Source organism: Scyliorhinus torazame, chromosome 13 (assembly GCF_047496885.1).
Source record: "Scyliorhinus torazame isolate Kashiwa2021f chromosome 13, sScyTor2.1, whole genome shotgun sequence".
Lineage (NCBI taxonomy): Eukaryota > Metazoa > Chordata > Chondrichthyes > Carcharhiniformes > Scyliorhinidae > Scyliorhinus > Scyliorhinus torazame.
The window spans coordinates 162099157-162122363 of NC_092719.1; the positions used below are offsets into that span (position 1 = coordinate 162099157).

At 55.0% G+C, this 23207-nt stretch overlaps 1 protein-coding gene across 1 annotated transcript in view; it reads left to right on the forward strand.

Annotated features, from left to right (window-relative positions):
* LOC140387634 (calcium-dependent secretion activator 1-like) overlaps nt 1-23207 on the forward strand; it is a 513343-nt gene that overhangs the window by 132067 nt on the left and 358069 nt on the right. Inside the window, exon 2 of the mRNA XM_072470829.1 lies at nt 6260-6373. Within this exon, the coding sequence (XP_072326930.1) occupies nt 6260-6373 (114 nt within the window). The remainder of the gene's footprint in view (nt 1-6259; nt 6374-23207) is intronic.

Genomic DNA, 23207 nt, shown 5'->3' on the forward strand with positions numbered 1-23207 from the left:
TGGAAAAGAGTAAAAACAACAGGGTTGTGGTGATGGGAGACTTCAACTTCTCCAATATTGACTGGGACTCACTTAGTGCCAGGGGCTTAGACGGGGCAGAGTTTGTAAGGAGCATCCAGGAGGGCTTCTTAAAACAATATGTTTTAGACAGTCCAACTAGGGAAGGGGCGGTACTGGACCTGGTATTGGGGAATGAGCCCGGCCAGGTGGTAGAAGTTTCAGTAGGGGAGCATTTCGGGAACAGTGACCACAATTCAGTAGGTTTTAAAGTGCTGGTGGACAAGGATAAGAGTGGTCCTAGGATGAATGTGCTAAATTGGGGGAAGGCTAATTATAACAATATTAGGCGGGAACTGAAGAACCTAGATTGGGGGCGGATGTTTGAGGGCAAATCAACATCTGACATGTGGGAGGCTTTCAAGTGTCAGTTGAAAGGAATTCAGGACCGGCATGTTCCTGTGAGGAAGAAGGATAAATACGGCAATTTTCGGGAACCTTGGATAACGAGAGATATTGTAGGCCTCGTCAAAAAGAGGAAGGAGGCATTTGTCAGGGCTAAAAGACTGGGAACAGGCGAAGCCTGTGTGGAATATAAGGAAAGTAGGAAGGAACTTAAGCAAGGAGTCAGGAGGGCTAGAAGGGGTCACGAAAAGTCATTGACAAATAGGTATAAGGAAAATCCCAAGGCTTTTTACACGTACATAAAAAGCAAGAGGGTAGCTAGGGAAAGGGTTGGCCCACTGAAGGATAGGCAAGGGAATCTATGTGTGGAGCCAGAGGAAATGGGCGAGGTACTAAATGAATACTTTGCATCAGTATTCACCAAAAAGAAGGAATTGGTAGATGTTGAGTCTGGAGAAGGGTGTGTAGATAGCCTGGGTCACATTGAGATCCAGAAAGACGAGGTGTTGGGCGTCTTAAAAAATATTAAGGTAGATAAGTCCCCAGGGCCTGATGGGATCTACCCCAGAATACTGAAGGAGGCTGGAGAGGAAATTGCTGAGGCCTTGACAGAAACCTTTGGATCCTCACTGTCTTCAGGTGATGTCCCGGAGGACTGGAGAATAGCCAATGTTGTTCCTCTGTTTAAGAAGGGTAGCAAGGATAATCCAGGGAACTACAGGCCAGTGAGCCTTACTTCAGTGGTAGGGAAATTGCTGGAGAGAATTCTTCGAGACAGGATCTACTCCCATTTGGAAGCAAATGGACGTATTAGTGAGAGGCAGCATGGTTTTGTGAAGGGGAGGTCGTGTCTCACTAACTTGATAGAGTTTTTCGAGGAGGTCACAAAGATGATTGATGCTGGTAGGGCAGTGTATGTTGTCCATATGGACTTCAGTAAGGCCTTTGACAAGGTCCCTCATGGTAGACTAGTACAAAAGGTGAATCACACGTGATCAGGGGTGAGCTGGCAAGGTGGATACAGAACTGGCTAGGTCATAGAAGGCAGAGAGTAGCAATGGAAGAATACTTTTCTAATTGGAGGGCTGTGACCAGTGGTGTTCCACAGGGATCAGTGCTGGGACCTTTGCTGTTTGTTGTATATATAAATGATTTGGAGAAAAATGTAACTGGTCTGATTAGTAAGTTTGCAGACGACACAAAGGTTGGTGGCATTGCGGATAGCGATGAGGACTGTCAGAGGATACAGCAGGATTTAGATTGTTTGGAAATTTGGGCGGAGAGATGGCAGATGGAGTTTAATCCGGACAAATGTGAGGTAATGCATTTTGGAAGGTCTAATGCAGGTAGGGAATATACCGTGAATGGTAGAACCCTCAAGAGTATTGAAAGTCAGAGAGATCTAGGAGTACAGGTCCACAGGTCACTGAAAGGGGCAACACAGGTGGAGAAGGTAGTCAAGAAGGCATACGGCATGCTTGCCTTCATTGGGCGGGGCATTGAGTATAAGAATTGGCAAGTCATGTTGCAGCTGTATAGAACCTTAGTTAGGCCACACTTGGAGTATAGTGTTCAATTCTGGTCGCCATACTACCAGAAGGATGTGGAGGCTTTAGAGAAGGTGCAGAAGAGATTTACCAGAAGGTTGCCTGGTATGGAGGGCATTAGCTATGAGGAGCGGTTAAATAAACTCTGTTTGTTCTCACTGGAACGAAGGAGGTTGAGGGGCGACCTGATAGAGGTCTACAAAATTATGAGGGGCATAGACAGAGTGGATAGTCAGAGGCTTTTCCCCGGGTAGAGGGGTCAATTACATGGGGGCATAGGTTTAAGGTGAGAGGGGCAAGGTTTAGAGTAGATGTACGAGGCAAGTTTTTTACACAGAGGGTAGTGGGTGCCTGGAACTCGCTGCCAGAGGAGGTGGAGGAAGCAGGGACGATAGTGACATTTAAGGGGCATCTTGACAAATACATGAATAGGATGGGAATAGAGGGATACGGACCCAGGAAGTGTAGAAGATTGCAGTTTAGTCGGGCAGCATGGTCGGCACGGGCTTGGAGGGCCGAAGGGCCTGTTCCTGTGCTGTACATTTCTTTGTTCTTTGTTCTAACTGAGGGCAACCGAATACCACATCTGTGATTCCTCGACTGTGGTATAAGCAAGAGACTGAGGAGAAGATAAATGCTTCCTGCAGATAGGGAGGGAGAAACGGAAGGGCCTGTTTGCTGAGGACTATTCAAGAGGACAGTTCTCTCCAGTAGGAAGCTGTATGGCCATGGGGAAATTTCATCAGGGAGAAATAGAGTTTCTATGTATGATATCACTGTTGAAATATTTCCAGTTGCTTTGGGAGTAATTGTTGCTTTGGGAGTGATTGATTGTTATTGCAGTGCTACATTACTCAAGCATGAAGGAGAAATTGAAAACATTACACTATATTTACGGGGATGAACCATGGAGATATCAACACTCCAGTTTAAAAAAAAATCTAAATGTTCAGTTCCAATTATTTAGTTGAGATAGGCAAACACCGTACCTCAGGGGAAGAAGGGTGACCGAAAACAGGAGGCCAGGTTGGGATTTGAGTTATGATCTAATGCTTTAGGTAAGAACGATATCAAGAGACAACAGCTTGCATTTATATAGCATTCTTAGCAGTAATGTTACTGAAGATTTTGAATCCTTAAGTTACGGAATCACGCACCTGATTCCACCTGAGGGAAAGGAAGGTCCGGCGAGGAAGTTTGTTCATGGATTTTGGCAGTGGTGGTCAGTTAGGAGCACTCTCGCCTTCTCAAGTGCAATTTCATTCCATATACTGCCTTAAATTGAAAAGGAAAACAACAGAGGAATAACTATGCTGTCAAAATTGCAGCTATTGACAGAATATATTAGTCGAGAAGGCCTAATAGTGCAGGTTTGAATGAAAATGCTCAATCTGTTATCAACACGATTTCTTTGGTGAGATCCACCAAAACTGTATTTTTTTTTAAAATTTGTTTTTATTCAAAATTTTTCAATAATTTTTACAAGCCACTACAAAAAGAAAACAATAAAAGAAAACATAGCAATAAAACAAAAAACAACTTAACCATTTAACAAATTAACAATTTAACAAAACAAGGTGGGGTATCTGCCCTCTACAAATGAAGTCAGTCGGGTTGCTGCTGCTGCTGACCTCCACCTAACGTTCTGCGAGAAAGTCAAGGAACGGTTGCCACCACCTGGAGAACCCCTGCAAGGACCCTCGCAAGGCAAACATTATCCTCTCCAGCCTGAGAAACCCCGCCATGTCACTGACCCCAGCCTCTACGCTTGGGGGTTTCGCGTCTCTCCACATTAACAAGAGCCTTCTCCGGGCTACCAAGGAGGCAAAGGACAGAACTCCGGCCTCTTTCGACTCCTGCACTCTCAAGATCGTCTGATACCCCAAATATCGCTATCCCCAGCTCGGTTTTACCCGAGTGTCCAAGACCTTGGACATAGCCATCGCGAAGCCTTTCCAAAATCCTGTAAGTGCCGGGCATGCCCAGAACATATGGACATGATTTGCTGGGTTCCCTGAGCAGCTCACACACCTGTCCTCCACCCCAAAAAACGTACTCATCCTCGCCCCTGTCATATGCACCACTTTAAACTGAATCAGGCTCAGCCTGGCGCAAGATGAGGAGGAATTGACCCTGCCCAGGGCGTCAGCCCACAGGCCCTCATCTAGCTCCTCGCCCGGCTCCTCCTCCCACTTGCCCTTCAGCTCTTCCATGGAGGCCTCCTCCGCCTCCTGCAGCTCCTGGTATATGTCCGATACCTTGCCGCCCCCTACCCACACGCCTGAGACCACCCCCCCCCCCCCCCCCCCCCCCAGAACAGTCTCTTAACCCGCGGGGTCTTATTTGCCCTCACAAATCCCGTAATACTCCTATTTACCCACTTGAAAAAGGACTTGGGGATGAGAATGGGCAGGCACTGGAAGACAAACAAGAACTTGGGGAGGACCATCATCTTTATGGACTGCACCCTGGCCGCCAGGGAGAGTGGCAGCATGTCCCACCTCCTAAAGTCCTCCTTCATCTGATCCACCAGCCGTGCTAAATTGAGCTTGTGCAAGACCCCCCAGCTCTAAGACACCTGGATGCCCAAGTAACGAAAGCTCCTCTCCACCATCTTGAGCGGTAGCTCACCCAATCTCTTTTCCTGGCCCTTCGCATATATCACAAAAAGCTCGCTTTTTCCAACATTCAGCTTATACCCCGAAAAGTCTCCAAAGTCTCCAAAAATCTGCATGACCTCCCCCATCCCCTCCACCGGATCCGCAATATACAGGAGCAGGTCATCCGGCTCCCCCCCGCCCCCCCCCCCCTCCCCCCGAACCAGCCCTCCCCTCCAGTTCCTGGACTCCCTCAATGCCAGGGCCAGCGGCTCGATCACCAGGGCAAACAGCAGGGGGGGGGGAAGCCCGTGTGAAGCGAGAAGGAAAACAAAACAAACTACCGCACCCACCAGCTCCCAGCTTCAGGCACCACCCCAACCATTTCGCGGGAAAAACCGCGCTCCCTGCCTGGGCCGACCCCACCTCATGCGACGCAGCTCCTCTCAACTGCGACCTCGCCCAAAGCCCCGAGAGCCCCGGCCAAAGGGGCCACAAAAACACAAGAAAATGCGGGGAAAACCCCAACAAAACACCGCCCCATCCCCCCACCAACAACCCCCACAACATACTGCAGTCCATTAACTCGAGTCCAACTTCTCATTCTTGATGAAAGTCCTCGCCTCATCCGGCGTGTCGAAATAGTGGTGTCGGTCCCGATACGTGACCCACAGCCTCGCCGGCTGCAACAGCCCGAACTTCACCCCCTTTCCGTGGAGGACCGCCTTGGCCTGGTTAAGCCCCGCACGCTTCTTGGCCAGCTCTGCACTCCAGTCCTAATAGATCCGGATCTCGGAGTTCTCCCACCTGCTGCTCCGCTCCTTCTTCACCTATCGCAGGACACACTCCTTGTCGGTGAAGTGGTGGAACCTTACCACCATAGCCCTCGGCGGCTCGTTCGCCCTCGGGCTCCTTGTCAGGACTCTGTGCGCCCCATCCAGCTCCAGGGTCCGTGGGAAAGCCCCCGCGCCCATCAGCGTACTCAGCATCGTGGCCACATACGCCCCAGCATCCGACCCCTCCACGCCTTCAGGGAAATCCAAAATCCGCAGGTTCTGCCTCCTTGACCTATTCTCCAGGTCCTCTAGCTTCTCCTGCCATTTTTTGTGCAGCGCCTCGCGCGCCTCCACTCTAACCACCAGGCCCAGAATCTCGTCCTCATTATCAGAGGCCTTCTGCTGCACCTCCTTGATCGCCGTCCCCTGCATCTTCTGGGTCTCCACCAGCCTTTCAATCGACGCCTTCATAGAGGCCAACATCTCCGCCTTTAAATCAGCAAAGCAGCTTCTTAAAAACTCCTGCTGCTCCCGTGACCACTGAGCCCACGCTGCCTGATCCCCGCCTTCCGCCATCTTGTTTTTTCGCGCCCGTTCTCCTCTCTTCTCTAAAGCCACTTTTTTGACAGCTCCACTCCTGGTCCACTCCATACAGCGCTGGGGGACCCGCACTGTTTCCTTCCCACACCGGGAATCATCATCCAAGTGCCGCTGGAGCTCCTTAAAAGGGGCCCAAAAGTCCGTTATCGGCGGGAGCTGCCAACCGTGTGACCTACCTAGGCTGAGCCGCAACCGGAAGTACCAAAACTGTATTTAAAGTGAAACCTTTTATGTGGCATTATTGATGCAGCACTTTTCTGTCCCTTCAATCTGAATGGCTTTTAAACATTTCAATGTTTGTATACAGTTATTTATTATTCCTGTTTGTCTTTTCTAGATAAATAAGCAGCAACTGCAGACAGTGAAAGATCGCTTCCAGGCTTTCCTGAATGGGGAAACACAGATTGTGGCAGATGAGGCCTTTATTAATGCTGTGCAAAGTTATTTTGAGGTAAGTTGATTTTTCAGGTAATATTTTGCTGGTAAGTTAATTGCCCAAATCTTCCAACATGAGAAGGGTTCTCCGACTTACCTTGCATTGCTAATACACATCAACACCTGAGGAAGTCCTGGTGTGTGCACATCCATGGTACCTACAGGGAGGGGAAAGCACCCTGCCCCGATTCCAACTACAGCAGGATCAGATGGCCAGAACCCCAGAGATTTGGCTGTTTGTGCTATACCTACCCGGCTTTTTACACAGGTTTATTTAGGGATTTTCATAGTAGGCATAAAGCCAGCAAAACCCTTAAGTAAATCAGTAGGAGTATCAAAAGCCCTTGAGCAAATGTTGATCCTGCATTCCCTGCCCTGGCAACATTCACCTGCCTCCTGGCAATGCACCCCCCTCCCCCACCCCGTGCTCCCCCATGTCTCAGATGGCACAGGGATATTTGAACTGTAAATGGAAAAAGGATGAATGATTGTACTTTAAACTCTGCTTCGGTCTCAGTTAGCGTGCACAGCTTTCAGAGGGCCAGTAAGCATGTACTCCACTGAGTGCTGGTCAGAGAGAGAACTCCCCAGATCGCCTGCAAAATCACCGTATGGGTTAGGCGTTTACGAGAGGGGGGTAAACCCTGCCAGGGGTGGGCGGGTAACACCGTCAGGCGTGTGGAGGGTGAACAGTGTCAGGGTGAAAGAGTGGTTGAACGCTGTCGGGGTAAAGGTGGGATGTGAACACACTCCGGGTGAGGGAGGGGGTGAACACTGTCAAGGGTAATGGACGAATGAGAACGGTGTCAGGGTGAAGGAGGGAGGGAACAGCATTGGGGTGAGGGAGGGGTAAACACGGTCAGAGAGGGAAGGAGTGAACACTGTCAGAGTGAGGGAGGGGTAAACACTGTCAGGGTGAAGGAGGGATAAACACTGTCAGGGTGAAGGAGGGGGTGAGGGAGGGGTAAACACTGTCAGGGTCAGGGAGGGGTAAACACAGTCAGGATGAGGGAGGGGGTGAGGGAGGGGTAAACACTGTCAGGGTGAGGGAGGGGTAAACACTGTCAGAGTGAGGGAGGGGTAAACACTGTCAGAGTGAGGGAGGGGTAAACACTGTCTGGGTGAGGCAGGGGTAAACACTGTCTGGGTGAGGGAGGGGTAAACACTGTCAGGGTGAGGGAGGGGTAAACACTGTCAGGGCGAGGGAGGGGTAAACACTGTCTGGGTGAGGGAGGGGTAAACACTGTCAGGGTGAAGGAGGGGGTGAGGGAGGTGTAAACACTGTCAGAGTGAGGGAGGGGTAAACACTGTCAGGATGAGGGAGGGGGTGAGGGAGGGGTAAACACTGTCAGGGTGAGGGAGGGGTAAACACTGTCAGAGTGAGGGAGGGGTAAACACTGTCAGGATGAGGGAGGGGGTGAGGGAGGGGTAAACACTGTCAGGGTGAGGGAGGGGTAAACACTGTCAGAGTGAGGGAGGGGTAAACACTGTCAGGGTGAGGGAGGGGTAAACACTGTCAGAGTGAGGGAGGGGTAAACACTGTCAGGGTGAGGGAGGGGTAAACACTCTCAGGATGAGGGAGGGGTTGAGGGAGGGGTAAACACTGTCAGGGTGAGGGAGGGGTAAACATTGTCAGGGTGAGGGAGGGGTAAACACTGTCAGGGTGAGGGAGGGGGTGAGGGAGGGGTAAACACTGTCAGGGTGAGGGAGGGGGTGAGGGAGGGGTAAACACTGTCAGGGTGAGGGAGGGGTAAACACTGTCAGGGCGAGGGAGGGGTAAACACTGTCAGAGTGAGGGAGGGGTAAACACTGTCAGAGTGAGGGAGGGGGTGAGGGAGGGGTAAACACTGTCAGGGCGAGGGAGGGGTAAGCACTGTCAGGGTGAGGGAGGGGATGAGGGAGGGGTAAACACTGTCAGGGCGAGGGAGGGGTAAACACTGTCAGAGTGAGGGAGGAGGTAAACACTGTCAGAGTGAGGGAGGGGGCGAGGGAGGGGTAAACACTGTCAGGGCGAGGGAGGGGTAAACACTGTCAGGATGAGGGAGGGGGTGAGGGAGGGGTAAACACTGCCAGGGCGAGGGAGGGGGTGAGGGAGGGGTAAACACTGTCAGGGCGAGGGAGGGGTAAACACTGTCAGGGTGAGGGAGGGGTAAACACTGTCAGAGTGATGGAGGAGGTAAACACTGTCAGAGTGAGGGCGGGGGTGAGGGAGGGGTAAACACTGTCAGAGTGAGGGAGGGGTAAACACTGTCAGGGTGAGGGAGGAGGTAAACACTGTCAGAGTGAGGGAGGGGGTGAGGGAGGGGTGAACACTGTCAGGGCGAGGGAGGGGTAGACACTGTCAGAGTGAGGGAGGGGGTGAGGGAGGGGTAAACACTGTCTGGGTGAGGGAGGGGTAAACACTGTCTGGGTGAGGGAGGGGTAAACACTGTCAGGGTGAGGGAGGGGTAAACACTGTCAGGGTGAGGGAGGGGGCGAGGGAGGGGTAAACACTGTCAGGGTGAGGGAGGGGGTGAGGGAGGGGTAAACTCCCTCACAATGTCAGGGTGAGGGAGGGGTAAACACTGTCAGGGTGAGGGAGGGGTAAACACTGTCAGATGAGGGAGGGGTAAACACTGTCAGAGTGAGGGAGGGGTAAACACTGTCAGGGTGAGGGAGGGGTAAACACTGTCAGGGCGAGGGAGGGGTAGACACTGTCAGGGTGAGGGAGGGGTAGACACTGTCAGGGTGAGGGAGGGGTAAACACTGTCAGGGCGAGGGAGGGGTAAACATTCAGGGTGAGGGAGGGGTAAACACTGTCAGAGTGAGGGAGGGGGTGAGGGAGGGGTAAACACTGTCAGAGTGTGGGAGGGATAAACACTGTCAGAGTGAGGGAGGGGTAAACACTGTCAGGGCGAGGGAAGGGTAAACACTGTCAGAGTGAGGGAGGTATAAACACTGTCAGGGTGAGGGAGGGGTAAACACTGTCAGGGCGAGGGAGGGGGTGAGTGAGGGGTAAACACTGTCAGAGTGAGGGAGGGGTAAACACTGTCAGAGTGAGGGAGGGGTAAACACTGTCAGGGTGAGGGAAGGGTAAACACTGTCAGGATGAGGGAGGGGGTGAGGGCGGGGTAAACACTGTCAGGGTGAGGGAGGGGTAAACACTGTCAGGATGAGGGAGGGGGTGAGGGAGGGGTAAACACTGTCAGGGTGAGGGAGGGGTAAACACTGTCAGGATGAGGGAGGGGGTGAGGGAGGGGTAAACACTGTCAGGGTGAGGGAGGGGTAAACACTGTCAGGATGAGGGAGGGGGTGAGGGAGGGGTAAACACTGTCAGGGTGAGGGAGGGGTAAACACTGTCAGGGCAAGGGAGGGGTAAACACTGTCAGGGTGAGGGAGGGGTAAACACTGTCAGGGTGAGGGAGGGGTAAACACTGTCAGAGTGAGGGAGGGGTAAACACTGTCAGGGCGAGGGAGGAGGTGAGGGAGGAGGTAAACACTGTCAGAGTGAGGGCGGGGGTGAGGGAGGGGTAAACACTGTCAGAGTGAGGGAGGGGTAAACACTGTCAGGGTGAGGGAGGAGGTAAACACTGTCAAAGTGAGGGAGGGGGTGAGGGAGGGGTGAACACTGTCAGGGCGAGGGAGGGGTAAACACTGTCTGGGTGAGGGAGGGGTAAACACTGTCTGGGTGAGGGAGTGGTAAACACTGTCAGGGTGAGGGAGGGGTAAACACTGTCAGGGTGAGGGAGGGGTAAACACTGTCAGGGTGAGGGAGGGGGTGAGGGAGGGGTAAACACTGTCAGGGTGAGGGAGGGGGTGAGGGAGGGGTAAACTCCCTCACAATGTCAAGGTGAGGGAGGGGTAAACACTGTCAGGGTGAGGGAGGGGTAAACACTGTCAGGGCGAGGGAGGGGTAGACACTGTCAGGGCGAGGGAGGGGTAGACACTGTCAGGGTGAGGGAGGGGTAAACACTGTCAGGGCGAGGGAGCGGTAAACACTCAGGGTGAGGGAGGGGTAAACACTGTCAGAGTGAGGGAGGGGGTGAGGGAGGGGTAAACACTGTCAGAGTGTGGGAGGGATAAACACTGTCAGAGTGAGGGAGGGGTAAACACTGTCAGGGCGAGGGAAGGGTAAACACTGTCAGAGTGAGGGAGGTATAAACACTGTCAGGGTGAGGGAGGTATAAACACTGTCAGGGTGAGGGAGGGGTAAACACTGTCAGGGCGAGGGAGGGGGTGAGTGAGGGGTAAACACTGTCAGAGTGAGGGAGGGGTAAACACTGTAAGGGCGAGGGAGGGGGTGAGGGAGGGGTAAACACTGTCAGGGCGAGGGAGGGGGTGAGGGAGGTGTAAACACTGTCAGGGCGAGGGAGGGGTAAACACTGTCAGAGTGAGGGAGGGGTAAACACTGTCTGGGTGAGGGAGGGGTAAACACTGTCAGGGCGAGGGAGGGGAAAACACTGACTGGGTGAGGGCGGGGTAAACACTGTCAGGGTGAGGGAGGGGTAAACACTGTCAGGATGAGGGAGGGGGTGAGGGAGGGGTAAACACTGTCAGGGTGAGGGAGGGGTAAACACTGTCAGGATGAGGGAGGGGGTGGGGGAGGGGTAAACACTGTCAGGGTGAGGGAGGGGTAAACACTGTCAGGATGAGGGAGGGGGTGAGGGAGGGGTAAACACTGTCAGGGTGAGGGAGGGGTAAACACTGTCAGGGCAAGGGAGGGGTAAACACTGTCAGGGTGAGGGATGGGTAAACACTGTCAGGGTGAGGGAGGGGTAAACACTGTCAGAGTGAGGGAGGGGTAAACACTGTCAGGGCGAGGGAGGAGGTGAGGGAGGGGTAAACACTGTCAGGGTGAGGGAGGGGGTGAGGGAGGGGTAAACACTGTCAGAGTGAGGGAGGGATAAACACTGTCAGAGTGAGGGAGGGGTAAACACTGTCAGGGTGAGGGAGGGGTAAACACTGTCAGGGCGAGGGAAGGGTAAACACTGTCAGAGTGAGGGAGGGGTAAACACTGTCAGGGTGAGGGAGGGGTAAACACTGTCAGGGCGAGGGAGGGGGTGAGTGAGGGGTAAACACTGTCAGAGTGAGGGAGGGGTAAACACTGTCAGGGTGAGGGAAGGGTAAACACTGTCAGGATGAGGGAGGGGGTGAGGGAGGGGTAAACACTGTCAGAGTGAGGGAGGGGTAAACACTGTCAGGATGAGGGAGGGGGTGAGGGAGGGGTAAACACTGTCAGGGTGAGGGAGGGGGTGAGGGCGGGGTAAACACTGTCAGGGTGAGGGAGGGGGTGAGGGCGGGGTAAACACTGTCAGGGTGAGGGAGGGGTAAACACTGTCAGGATGAGGGAGGGGGTGAGGGAGGGGTAAACACTGTCAGGGTGAGGGAGGGGTAAACACTGTCAGGATGAGGGAGGGGGCGAGGGAGGGGTAAACACTGTCAGGGTGAGGGAGGGGTAAACACTGTCAGGGCAAGGGAGGGGTAAATACTGTCAGGGTGAGGGAGGGGTAAACACTGTCAGGGTGAGGGAGGGGTAAACACTGTCAGGGTAAGGGAGGGGGTGAGGGAGGGGTAAACACTGTAAGGGCGAGGGAGGGGGTGAGGGAGGGGTAAACACTGTCAGGGCGAGGGAGGGGGTGGGGGAGGGGTAAACACTGTCAGGGCGAGGGAGGGGTAAACACTGTCAGAGTGAGGGAGGGGTAAACACTGTCTGGGTGAGGGAGTGGTAAACACTGTCAGGGCGAGGGAGGGGCAAACACTGACTGGGTGAGGGAGGGGTAAACACTGTCAGGGCGAGGGAGGGGTAAACACTGTCAGGGCGAGGGAGGGGTAAACACTGTCAGAGTGAGGGAGGGGTAAACGCTGTCTGGGTGAGGGATGGGTAAACACTGTCAGGGCGAGGGAGGGGAAAACACTGTCTGGGTGAGGGAGGGGTAAACACTGTCAGGGCGAGGGAGGGGTAAACACTGTCTGGGTGAGGGAGGGGTAAACACTGTCAGGGCGAGGGAGGGGAAAACACTGTCTGGGTGAGGGAGGGGTAAACACTGTCAGGGCGAGGGAGGGGTAAACACTGTCAGGGTGAGGGAGGGGTAAACACTGTCAGGTTGAGGGAGGGGGTGAGGGAGGGGTAAACACTGTCAGGGCGAGGGAGGGGTAAACACTGTCTGGGTGAGGGAGGGGTAAACACTGTCAGAGTGAGGGAGGGGTAAACACTGTCTGGGTGAGGGAGTGGTAAACACTGTCAGGGCGAGGGAGGGGCAAACACTGACTGGGTGAGGGAGGGGTAAACACTGTCAGGGCGAGGGAGGGGTAAACACTGTCAGGGCGAGGGAGGGGTAAACACTGTCAGAGTGAGGGAGGGGTAAACGCTGTCTGGGTGAGGGATGGGTAAACACTGTCAGGGCGAGGGAGGGGAAAACACTGTCTGGGTGAGGGAGGGGTAAACACTGTCAGGGCGAGGGAGGGGTAAACACTGTCTGGGTGAGGGAGGGGTAAACACTGTCAGGGCGAGGGAGGGGAAAACACTGTCTGGGTGAGGGAGGGGTAAACACTGTCAGGGCGAGGGAGGGGTAAACACTGTCAGGGTGAGGGAGGGGTAAACACTGTCAGGGTGAGGGAGGGGGTGAGGGAGGGGTAAACACTGTCAGGGCGAGGGAGGGGTAAACACTGTCTGGGTGAGGGAGGGGTAAACACTGTCAGGGCGAGGGAGGGGAAAACACTGTCTGGGTGAGGGAGGGGTAAACACTGTCAGGGCGAGGGAGGGGTAAACACTGTCAGGGTGAGGGAGGGGTAAACACTGTCAGGGTGAGGGAGGGGGTGAGGGAGGGGTAAACACTGTCAGGGCGAGGGAGGGGGTGAGGGAGGGGTAAACACTGTCAGGGCGAAGGAGGGGGTGAGGGAGGGGTAAACACTGTCAGGGAGGGTGTGAGGGAGGGGTAAACACTGTCAAGATGAGGGAGGGGATGAGGGAGGGGTAAACACTGTCAGAGTGACGGAGGGGTAAACACTGTCAGGATGTGGGAGGGGGTGAGGGAGGGGTAAACACTGTCAGATGAGGGAGGGGTAAACACTGTCAGAGTGAGGGAGGGGTAAACACTGTCAGGGTGAGGGAGGGGAAAACAGTGTCAGAGTGAGGGAGGGGTAAACACTGTCAGGGTGAGGGAGGGGTAAACACTGTCAGGGTGAGGGAGGGGGTGAGGGAGGGGTAAACACTGTCTTGGTGAGGGAGGGGTAAACACTGTCAGGGTGAGGGAGGGGTAAACACTGTCAGGGTGAGGGAGGGGGTGAGGGAGGGGTAAACACTGTCAGGATGAGGGAGGGGGTGAGGGAGGGGTAAACACTGTCAGATGAGGGAGAGGTAAACACTGTCAGAGTGAGGGAGGGGGTAAACACTGTCAGGGTGAGGGAGGGGTAAGCACTGTCTGGGTGAGGGAGGGGAAAACACTGTCAGGGTGAGGGAGGGGTAAACACTGTCAGGGCGAGGGAGGGGTAAACACTGTCAGGGCGAGGGAGGGGTAAACACTGTCAGGATGAGGGAGGGGGTGAGGGAGGGGTAAACACTGTCTGGGTCAGGGAGGGGAAAACACTGTCAGGGCGAGGGAGGGGGTGAGGGAGGAGTAAACACTGTCAGGGTGAGGGAGGTGTAAACACTGTCAGGGCAAGGGAGGGGTAAACACTGTCAGGGTGAGGGAGGGGTAAACACTGTCAGGGTGAGGGAGGGGTAAACACTGTCAGAGTGAGGGAGGGGTAAACACTGTCAGGGCGAGGGAGGAGGTGAGGGAGGGGTAAACACTGTCAGGGTGAGGGAGGGGGTGAGGGAGGGATAAACACTGTCAGAGTGAGGGAGGGGTAAACACTGTCAGGGTGAGGGAGGGGAAAACACTGTCAGGGCGAGGGAAGGGTAAACACTGTCAGAGTGAGGGAGGGGTAAACACTGTCCGAGTGAGGGAGGGGTAAACACTGTCAGGGCGAGGGAGGGGGTGAGTGAGGGGTAAACACTGTCAGAGTGAGGGAGGGGTAAACACTGTCAGCGTGAGGGAGGGGTAAACACTGTCAGGGTGAGGGAAGGGTAAACACTGTCAGGATGAGGGAGGGGGTGAGGGAGGGGTAAACACTGTCAGAGTGAGGGAGGGGTAAACACTGTCAGGATGAGGGAGGGGGTGAGGGAGGGGTAAACACTGTCAGGGTGAGGGAGGGGGTGAGGGCGGGGTAAACACTGTCAGGGTGAGGGAGGGGGTGAGGGCGGGGTAAACACTGTCAGGGTGAGGGAGGGGTAAACACTGTCAGGATGAGGGAGGGGGTGAGGGAGGGGTAAACACTGTCAGGGTGAGGGAGGGGTAAACACTGTCAGGATGAGGGAGGGGGTGAGGGAGGGGTAAACACTGTCAGGGTGAGGGAGGGGTAAACACTGTCAGGATGAGGGAGGGGGCGAGGGAGGGGTAAACACTGTCAGGGTGAGGGAGGGGTAAACACTGTCAGGGCAAGGGAGGGGTAAATACTGTCAGGGTGAGGGAGGGGTAAACACTGTCAGGGTGAGGGAGGGGTAAACACTGTCAGGGTAAGGGAGGGGGTGAGGGAGGGGTAAACACTGTAAGGGCGAGGGAGGGGGTGAGGGAGGGGTAAACACTGTCAGGGCGAGGGAGGGGGTGAGGGAGGGGTAAACACTGTCAGGGCGAGGGAGGGGTAAACACTGTCAGAGTGAGGGAGGGGTAAACACTGTCTGGGTGAGGGAGGGGTAAACACTGTCACGGCGAGGGAGGGGAAAACACTGACTGGGTGAGGGAGGGGTAAACACTGTCAGGGCGAGGGAGGGGTAAACACTGTCAGGGCGAGGGAGGGGTAAACACTGTCAGAGTGAGGGAGGGGTAAACGCTGTCTGGGTGAGGGATGGGTAAACACTGTCAGGGCGAGGGAGGGGAAAACACTGTCTGGGTGAGGGAGGGGTAAACACTGTCAGGGCGAGGGAGGGGTAAACACTGTCTGGGTGAGGGAGGGGTAAACACTGTCAGGGCGAGGGAGGGGTAAACAATGTCTGGGTGAGGGAGGGGTAAACACTGTCAGGGCGAGGGAGGGGTAAACACTGTCAGGGTGAGGGAGGGGTAAACACTGTCAGGGTGAGGGAGGGGGTGAGGGAGAGGTAAACACTGTCAGGGCGAGGGAGGGGTAAACACTGTCTGGGTGAGGGAGGGGTAAACACTGTCAGGGCGAGGGAGGGGAAAACACTGTCTGGGTGAGGGAGGGGTAAACACTGTCAGGGCGAGGGAGGGGTAAACACTGTCAGGGTGAGGGAGGGGTAAACACTGTCAGGGTGAGGGAGGGGGTGAGGGAGGGGTAAACACTGTCAGGGCGAGGGAGGGGGTGAGGGAGGGGTAAACACTGTCAGGGCGAAGGAGGGGGTGAGGGAGGGGTAAACACTGTCAGGGAGGGGGTGAGGGAGGGGTAAACACTGTCAAGATGAGGGAGGGGATGAGGGAGGGGTAAACACTGTCAGAGTGAGGGAGGGGTAAACACTGTCAGGATGTGGGAGGGGGTGAGGGAGGGGTAAACACTGTCAGATGAGGGAGGGGTAAACACTGTCAGAGTGAGGGAGGGGTAAACACTGTCAGGGTGAGGGAGGGGAAAACAGTGTCAGAGTGAGGGAGGGGTAAACACTGTCAGGGTGAGGGAGGGGTAAACACTGTCAGGGTGAGGGAGGGGGTGAGGGAGGGGTAAACACTGTCTTGGTGAGGGAGGGGTAAACACTGTCTTGGTGAGGGAGGGGTAAACACTGTCAGGGTGAGGGAGGGGTAAACACTGTCAGGGTGAGGGAGGGGGTGAGGGAGGGGTAAACACTGTCAGGAAGAGGGAGGGGGTGAGGGAGGGGTAAACACTGTCAGATGAGGGAGGGGTAAACACTGTCAGAGTGAGGGAGGGGGTAAACACTGTCAGGGTGAGGGAGGGGTAAGCACTGTCTGGGTGAGGGAGGGGAAAACACTGTCAGGGTGAGGGAGGAGTAAACACTGTCAGGGTGAGGGAGGGGTAAACACTGTCAGAGTGAGGGAGGGGGTAAACACTATCAGGGTGAGGGAGGGGTAAACACTGTCTGGGTGAGGGAGGGGTAAACACTGTCTGGGTGAGGGAGGGGTAAACACTGTCAGGGTGAGGGAGGGGTAAACACTGTCAGGGCGAGGGAGGGGTAAACACTGTCAGGATGAGGGAGGGGGTGAATGAGGGGTAAACACTGTCTGGGTCAGGGAGGGGAAAACACTGTCAGGGCGAGGGAGGGGTTGAGGGAGGGGTAAACACTGTCTGGGTGAGGGAGGGGAAAACACTGTCAGGGTGAGGGAGGGGTAAACACTGTCAGGGCGAGGGAGGGGGTGAGGGAGGGGTAAACACAGTCTGGGTGAGGGAGGGGAAAACACTGTCAGGGTGAGGGCGGGGTAAACACTGGCAGGGTGAGGGAGGGGGTGAGGGAGGGGTAAACACTGTCTGGGTGAGGGAGGGGAAAACACTGTCAGGGCGAGGGAGGGGTAAACACTGTCAGGGTGAGGGAGGAGGTAAACACTGTCAGGGCGAGGGAGGGGGGTGAGGGAGGGGTAAACACTGTCAGTGTGAGGGAGGGGTAAACACTGTCAGAGTGAGGGAGGGGGTGAGGGAGGGGTAAACACTGTCAGAGTGAGGGAGGGGTAAACACTGTCTGGGTGAGGCAGGGGTAAACACTGTCTGGGTGAGGGAGGGGTAAACACTGTCAGGGCGAGGGAGGGGTAAACACTGTCTGGGTGAGGGAGGGGTAAACACTGTCAGAATGAGGGAGGGGGTGAGGGAAGGGTAAACACTGCCAGGGCGAGGGAGGGGTAAACACTGTCAGGGCGAGGGAGGGGTAAACACTGTCAGGGCGAGGGAGGGGGGCGAGGGAGGGGTAAACACTGTCAGAGTGAGGGAGGAGGTAAACACTGTCAGGGTGAGGGAGGGGGTGAGGGATGGGTAAACACTGTCAGGGTGAGGGAGGGGGTGAGGGATGAGTAAACACTGTCAGGGTGAGGGAGGGGTAAACACTGTCAGGGCGAGGGAGGAGTAAACACTGTCAGGGTGAGGGAGGGGGTGAGGGAGGGGTAAACACTGTCAGAGTGAGGGAGGGGTAAACACTGTCAGGGTGAGGGAGGGGTAAACACTGTCAGAATGAGGGAGGGGGTGAGGGAAGGGTAAACACTGTCAGGGCGAGGGAGGGGTAAACACTGTCAGGGCGAGGGAGGGGTAAACACTGTCAGGGTGAGGGAGGGGGTGAGGGAGGGGTAAACACTGTCAGGGCGAGGGAGGGGTAAACACTGTCAGGGCGAGGGAGAGGGTGAGGGAGGGGTAAACACTGTCTGGGTGAGGGAGGGGTAAACACTGTCAGGGTGAGGGAGGAGGTAAACACTGTCAGGGTGAGGGAGGGGTAAACACTGTCAGGATGAGGGAGGGGTAAACACTGTCAATGTGAGGGAGGGGTAAACACTGTCAGGATGAGGGAGGGGTAAACACTGTCAGGGCGAGGGAGGGGTAAACACGGTCAGGGCGAGGGAGGGGGAAACACTGTCAGGGTGAGCGAGGGCTAAACACTGTCAGGGTGAGGGAGGGATGTGGACACTCAGGGTGAGGGAGGGATGTGGACACTCAGGGTGTGGGAGGATGTGGACGCTGTCAGGGTGAGGGAGGGATGTATACACTCAGGGTGAGGGGGGGATGTGGACACTGTCAGGGTGAGGGGGGTATGTGGACACTGTCAGGGTGAGGGGGGAATGTGGACACTCAGGGTGAGGGGGGAATGTGGACACTCAGGGTGAGGGTGGAATGTGGACACTCAGGGTGAGGGGGGGATGTGGACACTCAGGGTGCGGGGGGGATGTGGACACTGTCGGGGTGTGGGGGGGATGTGGACATTCAGGGTGAGGGAGGGATGTGGATACTGTCAGGGTGAGGGGGGGATGTGGACGCTCAGGGTGAGGGGGGGATGTGGACACTGTCAGGGTGAGGGGGGGATGTGGACACTGTCAGGGTGTGGGGGGGATGTGGACACTCAGGGTGAGGGAGGGATGTGGATACTGTCAGGGTGAGGGGGGGATGTGGACACTCAGGGTGAGGGGGGGATGTGGACATTCAGGGTGAGGGAGGGATGTGGATACTGTCAGGGGAGTGGGGTCGAACACTCTTAAGGGGTGAGGGAGGGGCCAAACACTGTTGGGGTGTTGGAAGGGGTGAACATTGGCGGGGTAAACACTGTCAGGGTGAGGGAGGGGTGATCACTGTCCAGGGCGAAGGACAGGGTGAAAGGTGTCAAGGGTAAGATTGGGGTGGACTGTCACGTTTGAGAGGAGGCATGAACACTGTCGAGGGTGAGAGTGGAAAAACTCTGACTTGGGTGAGAGGGGGTAAACACTGTCGAGGGTGAGAGTGGAAAAACTCTGACTTGGGTGAGAGGGGGTAAACACTGTTGAGGGTGAGGGGGGTGAACACTGTCGAGGGTGAGAGGGGGTAAACACTGTCGAGGGTGAGAGAGGGTAAACACTGTCGAGAGTGAGGGGGGTAAACACTGTCGAGGTTGAGAGGGGGTAAACACTGTCGAGGGTGAGAGGGGGTAAACACTCGAGGGTGAGAGGGGGTAAACACTGTTGAGGGTGGGGGGTAAACACTGTCGAGGGTGAGAGGGGATGAACACTGTCGAGGGTGAGGGGGTGAACAGTGTCGAGGGTGGGAGGGGGTAAACACTGTCGAGGGTGAGAGGGGGTAAACACTGTCGAGGGTAGAGGGGGTAAACACTGTCGAGGGTGAGAGGGGGTAAGCACTGTCGAGGGTGAGAGGGGGTAAACACTGTCGATGGTGAGAGGGGGTAAACACTGTCGAGGGTGAGAGGGGGTAAACACTGTCGAGGGTGAGGGGGCAAACACTGTCGAGGGTGAGAGGGGGTAAACACTGTCGAGGGTGAGAGGGGGTAAACACTGTCGAGGGTGAGAGGGGGTAAACACTGTCGAGGATGAGAGGGGGTAAACACTGTCGAGGGTGAGAGGGGGTAAACACTGTCGAGGGTGAGTGGGAGAATGAACACTGTAGAGGGTGAGAGGGGTTAACTCTGTTGAGGGTGAGAGGGGGTAAACACTGTCGAGGGTGAGAGACGATAAACACTGTCGGGGGTGAGGGGGGTAAACAACTGTCGAGTGTGAGAGGGGGTAAACACTGTCGAGGGTGAGTGGGGTAAACACTGTCGAGGGTGAGAGGGGGTAAACACTGTCGAGGGTGAGGGGGTAAACACTGGCGTGGGTGAGAGGGGGTAAACACTGTCGAGGGTGAGAGGGGGTAAACACTGTCGAACGTGAGGGGGCAAACACTGGCGTGGGTGAGAGGGGGTAAACACTGTCGAGGGTGAGAGGGGGTAACACTGTCGAGGGTGAGAGGGGGTAAACACTGTCGATGGTGAGAGCGGGTAAACACTGTCGAGGGTGAGAGGGGGTAAACACTGTCGAGGGTGAGAGGGGGTAAGCACTGTCGAGGGTGAGAGGGGGTAAACACTGTCGATGGTGAGAGGGGGTAAACACTGTCGAGGGTGAGAGGGGGTAAACACTGTCGAGGGTGAGGGGGCAAACACTGTCGAGGGTGAGAGGGGGTAAACACTGTCGAGGGTGAGAGGGGGTAAACACTGTCGAGGGTGAGAGGGGGTAAACACTGTCGAGGATGAGAGGGGGTAAACACTGTCGAGGGTGAGAGGGGGTAAACACTGTCGAGGGTGAGTGGGAGAATGAACACTGTAGAGGGTGAGAGGGGTTAACTCTGTTGAGGGTGAGAGGGGGTAAACACTGTCGAGGGTGAGAGACGATAAACACTGTCGGGGGTGAGGGGGGTAAACAACTGTCGAGTGTGAGAGGGGGTAAACACTGTCGAGGGTGAGTGGGGTAAACACTGTCGAGGGTGAGAGGGGGTAAACACTGTCGAGGGTGAGGGGGTAAACACTGGCGTGGGTGAGAGGGGGTAAACACTGTCGAGGGTGAGAGGGGGTAAACACTGTCGAACGTGAGGGGGCAAACACTGGCGTGGGTGAGAGGGGGTAAACACTGTCGAGGGTGAGAGGGGGTAACACTGTCGAGGGTGAGAGGGGGTAAACACTGTCGATGGTGAGAGCGGGTAAACACTGTCGAGGGTGAGAGGGGGTAAACACTGTCGATGGTGAGAGGGGGTAAACACTGTCGAGGGTGAGAGGGGGTAAACACTGTCGAGGGTGAGGGGGCAAACACTGGCGTGGGTGAGAGGGGGTAACACTGTCGAGGGTGAGAGGGGGTAAACACTGTCGAGGGTGAGGGGGTAAACACTGGCGTGGGTGAGAGGGGGTAAACACTGTCGAGGGTGAGAGGGGGTAAACACTGTCGAGGGTGAGGGAGTAAACACTGTCGAAGGTGAGGGGGCAAACACTGGCGTGGGTGAGAGGGGGTAAACACTGTCGAGGGTGAGAGGGGGTAACACTGTTGAGGGTGAGAGGGGGTAAACAACTGTCGAGTGTGAGAGGGGGTAAACACTGTCGAGGGTGAGTGGGGTAAACACTGTCGAGGGTGAGAGGGGGTAAACACTGTCGAGGGTGAGGGGGTAAACACTGGCGTGGGTGAGAGGGGGTAAACACTGTCGAGGGTGAGAGGGGGTAAACACTGTCGAGGGTGAGAGGGGGTAAACACTGTCGAGGGTGAGAGGGGGTAAACACTGTCGAAGGTGAGGGGGAAAACACTGGCGTGGGTGAGAGGGGGTAAACACTGTCGAGGGTGAGAGGGGGTAACACTGTTGAGGGTGAGAGGGGGTAAACACTGTCGATGGTGAGAGCGGGTAAACACTGTCGAGGGTGAGAGGGGGTAAACACTGTCGATGGTGAGAGGGGGTAAACACTGTCGAGGGTGAGAGGGGGTAAACACTGTCGAGGGTGAGGGGTCAAACACTGTCGAGGGTGAGAGGGGGTAACACTGTTGAGGCTGAGAGGGGGTAAACACTGTCGAGGGTGAGAGGGGGTAAACACTGTCGAGGGTGAGAGGAGGTAAACACTGTCGAGGGTGAGAGGGGGTAAACACTGTTGAGGGTGAGAGGGGGTAAAAACTGTCGAGGGTGAGAGGGGGTAAACACTGTCGAGGGTGAGAGGGGGTAAACACTGTCGAGGGTGAGAGGGGGTAAACACTGTCGAGGGTGAGAGGGGGTAAACATTGTCGAGAGTGAGAGAGGGTAAACACTGTCGAGGGTGAGAGGGGGTAAACACTGTCGAGGGTGAGAGGGGGTAAACACTGTCGTGTGTGAGAGGGGGTAAACACTGTCGAGGGTGAGAGGGGGTAAACACTGTGGAGGGTGAGAGGGGGTAAACACTGTCGTGTGTGAGAGGGGGTAAACACTGTCGATGGTGAGAGGGGGTAAACACTGTCGAGGGTGAGAGGGGGTAAACACTGTCGAGGGTGAGAGGGGGTGAATACTGTCAGGGTTGGGACGGGGAAACAGGGTCAGGGCAGGGGGAATACTGTAGAAGGTGAGACTGGGTGAACACTATTGGGTGTGAGATGGGCTAATCATGGTCTGGGGTAAGTGAGGGGGGGGGAATACTGTAGACCGCGGATGAACACTGTGTGGGTTGAGATGGGGTAATTATGGTTGTGGGTAAGGGAGGGGGTAATACTGTTGACGGTGAGGAGGGGTGATCACTGTCTGAGTGAAATGAAAAAAAAAAGAAATGAAAATTGCTTCTTGTCACAAGTAGGCTTCAAATGAAGTTACTGTGAAAAGCCCCTAGTCGCCACATTCTGGCGCCTGTTCGGGGAGGCTGGTACGGGAATTCAACTGTGCTGCTGGCCTGCCTTGGTCTGCTTTAAAAGCCAGCGATTTAGCCCTGTGCTGAACCAGCCCCATGGGGTCAACAAGGTCCGGGGTAAGGGAGGAATACTGTTGAGGGTGAGACGTGGTGAACACTGTCGGGGCTAAGGCAGGGGGTATACTGTTTGAGGGTGAGAGCGGGGCAAACGCTGTTAGGGGTGAGGGTGGGGAGGAGAACATTGCCAGGCAGTGTACATTATTGGGGTGGAGGTGGTGTTAGCACTGTCAGTGGGGAAGAGGCTGTGTAGTGTCGGGGTTAACATCTCCATTGAAAACCGTGTAAGGCAATGAACTGAACCTTAAAGAGCATCTTCAGTTCATGAGAGGAACAGGGGCATGGCTGCACTGACAGTTTGCCTTCCAGCTCGTTCTGTCCCTGCGCCCCTAGTGGAGCCAGCATCAGAAGCTGTAAAGGGCAGTTTAAATTACAGTCAGAGTTGCCTACACCCTCACCAATGCTGACTGGAAGATATGGGCCATTTCTTTCAGCCCTGTTATTACATATCCATTTTATAAAGCAATAATTTAATATTGCTGAGTGCCACAATTTGGACATTTTTCTCGGAAATATATCTTTCTTCCTCCAGATTTGAATATTCTTGAGAGGGATCTCTCACTTATCCATTGTTTTGTTAGAATGTCACTGATACAATTGGGACAGTTAACCAAAATTGCCAGAGAGTACAAATGGTTTGCAGCTCAATATCTGTAGCACAAACGAATATGCAAGTACCCGGGAATTAAAGAAGAATACTATTCTTACTTTGAATCTTCAAGAGTATATAAAGTTTCAAATAATACAGGATGGGTTATGGATAATTTTGTAATGGCTTCTGATCAATATAGTAACAATTTACATTAGGGGAACATCAGAGATTCCAGTTAGTAGTGAATTCCAGTTGGGAGAGTGTCAGATAGCACAACATCTACTGTACATCATAATGTAGTGATGCTCACCATTGCGTCATTTACGATTGGGTCACAACAAGAATTTAAATGTGTCAATGAAATCAACCTCACTCTTTATCGAA